The 6,000-nt window shown below is 42.1% G+C and overlaps 1 protein-coding gene across 1 annotated transcript; it reads left to right on the top strand.

The window, feature by feature from the left end:
* The first annotated feature begins 295 nt into the window (after nucleotides 1-295).
* Nucleotides 296-2,682, top strand: nkx2.5 (NK2 homeobox 5). The gene is made up of 2 exons (XM_037977493.1): nucleotides 296-624; nucleotides 1,272-2,682. The coding sequence occupies exons 1-2, from the start codon at nucleotides 296-298 to the stop codon at nucleotides 1,852-1,854; spliced, it is 912 nt and encodes a 303-aa protein (XP_037833421.1). The 3' UTR covers nucleotides 1,855-2,682.
* Nucleotides 2,683-6,000: the final 3,318 nt, after the last annotated feature.

The raw sequence follows: 6,000 nt of genomic DNA, 5'->3' as shown, positions 1-6,000 counted from the left end.
CATCACTTCACGTCATTAAATCACGGCCCTACCAGTGGCTCCTCTCTTCATCCTTCTCTCCTCCTCTTCCTCCTCCCCCCTGCGTCACCAGGAGGAGAGAGAGGCCAAGGGAAGGCAAAAAAAAAAAAAAAAAGTTTGGAGGCTGAGTTGACATTCAAAATGCACACTTCACTCAAGATCAGTCTGGAACACCAAACTAAGAGTTAATCGCAGTAAATATTAGCAGCAAGGAAAGCGGGGTTGTTGCCTCCACATGACAGAATCATAGTTGTTGTTTTTTTTCCTTTTCTTGGCAATGTTTCCCAGCCCCGGCACGTCCACTCCCTTCTCTGTCAAGGATATATTAAACCTGGAGCAGCATCACGACGTGATGGTCTCCTCTCTGGACGTTTGTCCGCGCGTGGACTGCTCCTCCTCCTCCTCCTCTTCCTCCTGCATGATGGCGCGCCTGAAGCAGGAGCCTCTGCGGGACGCGCCGGGCCCTGCCGCCTCCTCCTCCTCCGCCTCCTCCTCGCTGTTCGGGCAGGAGGTCCCGGACTCCAAGGCCTGCAGAGGCGACTTCGCTTCGACCTTTTATGGCAAACCCGACGCATTTGAGGAGAAACGGAGAAAAGGTGAGCTGCGGTGGTCCCCCCCCCCCCNAATCGGGGCCCTACAAGTGAGGGGGTCCTGAGATGAGTTTCCCAGGAATCAAAACAATTTTATTAGCACACTTTTGCCATGATTGTTATAGAGTATAAACTAAACTACAGTCATAAATCGATGCAAGTGTCTTATTTGCTATTTAGGCTGTTTGTAGTGTCATTATATCCTTGTTTTTTTTTTGGCTTATTTGCAATGTTTCTTCACTTTAACTGGGGTAGCAAGGATCTGCTGCTGGTAACTTATTGTTCAGAACCTGAAAAGTTTGATTTAGAATACAAAAACAATTTATATTTATATTTGAGCTTATCTAAAATAGGCCTGCGGGGTCGTTAAATTGACCTCAGACGTTTCTAATAATACTAATATTAAGCACCAGAAAGTGAAACAAAAGTCTCCATTAATTGATCAAAATACTCTTTAAAATAGCCGAGAACGAATTGGATTAGTTTCTTGAATTTAGAGCAGTAAATGAAGTTATTTTCACCTGAATTTGCGCGCATTACTCCCGTCATTTTTCATTACTGTTATTATTATTATTATTAGGACCAATAACGAAAAGTTGAACTATTTAGAAGCTGTTGTTAATTTTTTTCTCCAATTGTTGTGTCATACAACACAGAGCTCAGTGCCGCAGCGGAGCCCGCGGAGCAGCTGGACCGAGCCAAGCCGCGCAGGCGCCGGAAGCCGCGCGTCCTCTTCTCCCAGGCGCAGGTGTACGAGCTGGAGCGCCGCTTCAAGCAGCAGCGCTACCTGTCCGCCCCGGAGAGGGACCACCTGGCCGGCGCGCTCAAGCTCACGCCGACCCAGGTGAAGATCTGGTTCCAGAACAGGAGGTACAAGTGCAAGCGGCAGAGGCAGGACCAGAGCCTGGAGATGGTGTCCCTGCCGGCGCCGCCGCCGCCGAGGAGGGTGTCGGTGCCGGTGCTGGTGCGGGACGGGAAGCCGTGCCTGGCGGCGGACTCGGCCGCCTACACCCCTCCCTACAGCGTGGGCCCCATCAACCACTTCACTTACAACAACTACCCGGCTTTCAGCAACTACACGGGCCCCGGCTGCAGCAGCAGCTACCCGTGCAGCTACCCGCAGACTGTGCAGGGGCCCGCGGGCACCGCCGGCAACTACATGAACTTTGGGGACTTGAATAACGTGCAGAACTCCTTCTCTCCGAGCAGCGGGGTGTCTTCATTACACGGCATCAGGACGTGGTGAACAGGAGACAACAAACCCGAACGCATCCAGTGTGACGGGGTTTCATAGGACTGCATGCTGGTTTAAATAAAGTTTAGGTGTTTTGGGGTTTTCAGCACCAGATAGTGTCTGCTAGTAATCATTATTTTTTTTGTTTTTACCATATCATGCTGCTTATTTTCTGCTAAATAATAATATTATAAATAAAATAAGCAAATCATGAATTTGAAATTTACTATATTTTTCTTTTCTTTTTTTTACTGTCCTTGTTTTAAAAAGGATTTTAAAAAGAGAGACAACAACTTACTTCAACAGTGTAACTATTGTTTTGCTTCTGTCGATGTAAAAATCCCATAACCTTGCCTACTGACCTTATTTAGAACTCAAACAATGTCGTAAATGCACACCTGGTGCTCTTTTCTTTTAACATTACGGGACTATAGAGTGAAAGGCTACATATGAAACACATTAGTTCTATGAGAAGCAAAAATTCAAAAGAAAAAAGCTAAACAAACCAACCAAAAAAGAACAGACCAAATAAATAATAAACAAATAAACAGCAAATAACAAGAAAACTGTAACAAGAAGATCAGGCTCTCCCCTTCATCCTTTAGGACCTAATATAATATGTAATATTCTACTTCATTTACTGTACATTTAAATGTAGTTGTTGTACTGGGGTTGTTGCTGTAAGAAGATATGGAGGGTTTCCAGATTTCACTGAATTGGCTGGACTGATTTTTCAAATCTTTACTACATGAACTGTGTTATAGATCCTCAAGCCACTTTTTAAGATGTAGGGACAGTTATGACCTTTCATAACATGAGGATTGTTATTATTATTTTTTTCCTGTTACAAGCCCATAACCAAGATCTCTCTGTCACAGTAAGGAGGATCATCAGAGGTTCAAGTTCAGTAGACGTCTACCTGATGTTACACATGTCAAAGTTTAAGTTTCGGGCCCGTCACAAGACCAGGGAAAGAGATGGGACTGAGATTTGACACTTGTCGCATAGAGGAGTCACCTCTGGATAGTTAATACGCAGTTTCTCCTTTTTACTCACAGATAATCTGATCCTTCAGCTCACCTGTTGGTCAGTGAACAAAAAGGTCCATCATAGCGTCAGACAACATTATGATTTTGATTTAATTGCTGACATTAATGAACATTGCAATAAGAGTATCTGCTGTGATCAGTTTGTCCTCGCTCTTCTCTTTACCTCCTTCCATCCTGAGACCCGTCGCTCTCCTTGTGTTTTGGGGCTCATTGGCAGCGAGAGTCCATCCCACTCACCAAACATTTTGGAGCATAACCAGTCAGGGGTCTCCAAGCTGCGGCTCTGGGACCACACAAGGCTCTTTGGCCCCCTATGCAGCTTCGAAAAACCCCCAAAACAAAACATGGAAATAAATAATATGTATATTTTATTAAAGGCTAGGTTTACCCATTCTCCTGTACAATCTTGTGTGAATGTGTGAATTGAATATCTGACAGGAAAAACACAACAAATGGAGCAAAACTTCGATCAGCTGCACTTAGTTAATTCCGGTTTAAAGACAGTGTGATCTGTCTCCAAAAACCATCTGAAAATTAAGAGTTTTGAACACATTTGAAACTGCTGAGAGGAAAGAAAAAATAATAATTTGCACATATATCACAGATAATCCTATAAGATAAAATCAGCTGTTTTTGTGATAACATAAAGGTAAACACTTTCCTTTGATTAAAACTCACTAAAAGTGGAAGTAAATGAAGAAATGTGCCTTTATGAGATGAAATTCAGTAAAATCACAACTAACAAACCAACAAACTGGACTTAATTTTATGTCATCTACTGATTTATCAGGATGCAACTATGTTTTAGTTTTCAAAGTGGGATGCTTATTGAGTTTATAGATTTATAGAAAAGACTCACAAAATTCAGTGTTTAAATATTATTAAAGGAGGTATATGCAAGAAAATGTGGGGCTTTTTTTTATTTTGGTCCTAACATAAAACTACCAACACACATCAACAATTTATACCAGTTCTTTAAATCATAATGTACCAAACTATAGTTGTGTTTTGTTTTTTTGCATTTAATGTGTTGTGTTATCTGTAGTTTGAGCTTCATGAGGTCTCGCAGCTCTGGACAAACCTTGTTTGGTGAATGTAAAGGCTGCCGACCTCAGTAATCCTTTTTACCTTACTGATGTTACACACATTGAAACTGCAGTGGCAATAAACTTGTTGATATATTGCGCGGCCCTGTTCTGAAACAATAATAGAAAAATGTGCATCGTGCGTTTCGGGACGTTAAACGAATCCCTCCCGATGACAAAATGACAGAGTGGGCCTCTGTACGCGCTCATAAACATCTGGAAAACCCTGGCATGGTTCGTGTCCGCTTAAACTGTTCAAGTGGCTTTTAGGAGGCTTCGATCACTCTGCTTAAACAAGGTGAAAAGGTTGTTAAAAGTTGACTCATTTTTACAGCCTGCTGTCAGCTGCAGGCGCTGCTTAAAGGCTGCTGTGAGCCGTGACCTCGACCTGCAGCGGTAAATGTTTCAAACCGGGTTCAAAAGACAGGCTCAAAGAAATTCTTTATGTTTAAAATGCTTATTTAGATTTTAGTTTTTGTAGCTCTAGTGTGTCATGAGGACAAAACTCACAATTCATGATATTTTAGTTTTTCGTACACTCGCTGTAAAGCGCAGAAGAATAAAATGACTGACATTTTGTGACACTTAAAGCTCTGTGATGTAAAACCTACACCTCAAACATGAAACTGAAGTGATGCAACTACAGAGTTATCTTTGGTTCAGCGATGTCTGACTAAAAAAACAAAAACAACTAAATCTGGAAATTGTCTTTGTAGATCTCAATAACTGCTGAGGTTCACAGATATTTCTCTAAAAGGAGGATAGGTGTGTAAATAATACATTTATAGTAAAACATCTGAATGTTCAATTTATGTATTTACAAAAAACAACAACACTGAATTGCTCAGAGTTCACTCATAATGCCAAATTTTAATTTTAAAGATACAGTAAATGTTTATCTTTGACTGTATGAAGTGTTGAGGCGACAAACGTTTCATTTTATCAGTAAGAAATTTTTTAAAGAGGACACATTTATTAACACTAAGCAAAACAAACACAAATTCATACTGTAAAAATGCATAATTGTCTGTTTTGTTTTGTTTTTTAATTGTAAAAAAAAAAGTGTGAATGCAACTTAGAATATACCATAAAAAATGGAAATATATGTTAAGGGCTTCTGGGGGGGTGGAGGTTGTCCTCCCTGTTCAGCGAAAATCTTATCCTCCTAGTTTCAAAGCTTTTGTTTAAGAGGCATTATTATTATTATTCCCATCATTATTTGAGTTTAGTAGAATCTCATAAATGTAAAAAAAAGCGAACATTGTTTTTAAAACAGCTCAGTTGTGGATAATATTTTTCTGAATCTGAATTTAGGAGAGGTCAAATGTAAAATAAGAAACTCCGTCAGACGGCGACTCCATCACTCCCATCTGGTGGAACTTTTCAAACAGATGCAATCAGTTTGGTTAAATTAGAGGAAAAGCTAACAGAAGTGTTCATAGCTGTAACTGTAAATGTCCTGGTAAGTTTCCCGACGGCACGTTATCTGATGGGGTTTTTTCCCTAACAGTGCAGAGGTTTCTGTCAGCAGGTTCCCTCCACCCCTCCTCCTCCTCCTCCTCCTCAGGGCGCAGCTTCATGCTCTCCCACAGACCTTTCAGCCCACTTGGTGAGCTACAAACCGTTGCACTCGATCGACAACGTCCCGGCGCTAAACGTGAGAATAGTCTAATTTGCTCGACACAGAGAGCACCAGGCCTGGTCTAAGTGCGCAGTCACAGGAGCAGGCGAAGAACCGGCTCGGCCCCGACTGCCTCCACTTCACATGAGGAGGAGATGCTTATGCTTCTCTCAGCTCTCTTCAGATACTCCGCCACTCGCCTTCTCATTTGAAAACCTCACGCTCAAACTTGCATGCAGAGGAGACGCCTCAAACAAACACCCCCCGGCCCACGTCACTGCCAGCATTTTGTGCTTATTGGAACTCAGGACTGGAAAAGGTTGAAAATAACACGGTAAAATAAATGACAACAGGCAGCTAAGAGAGAGAGAGGGGGGGGGGGGTAGCAAGGTCATGTAGCTCC

Source organism: Kryptolebias marmoratus, linkage group LG9, assembly GCF_001649575.2.
Source record: "Kryptolebias marmoratus isolate JLee-2015 linkage group LG9, ASM164957v2, whole genome shotgun sequence".
NCBI classification, from domain to species: domain Eukaryota; kingdom Metazoa; phylum Chordata; class Actinopteri; order Cyprinodontiformes; family Rivulidae; genus Kryptolebias; species Kryptolebias marmoratus.
Note: the sequence above shows the minus strand (reverse complement) of the source record. Positions and strands in the feature narration are given on the sequence as shown.

Coding starts and splice junctions, on each gene's coding strand:
- nkx2.5 (XM_037977493.1), top strand. CDS start 296: ATGTTTCCCAGCCCCGGCACGTCCACTCCCTTCTCTGTCAAGGATATA. Junction 625..1,271: donor CGGAGAAAAGGTGAGCTGCG/GTGGTCCCCCCC, acceptor CACAGAGCTCAG/TGCCGCAGCGGAGCCCGCGG.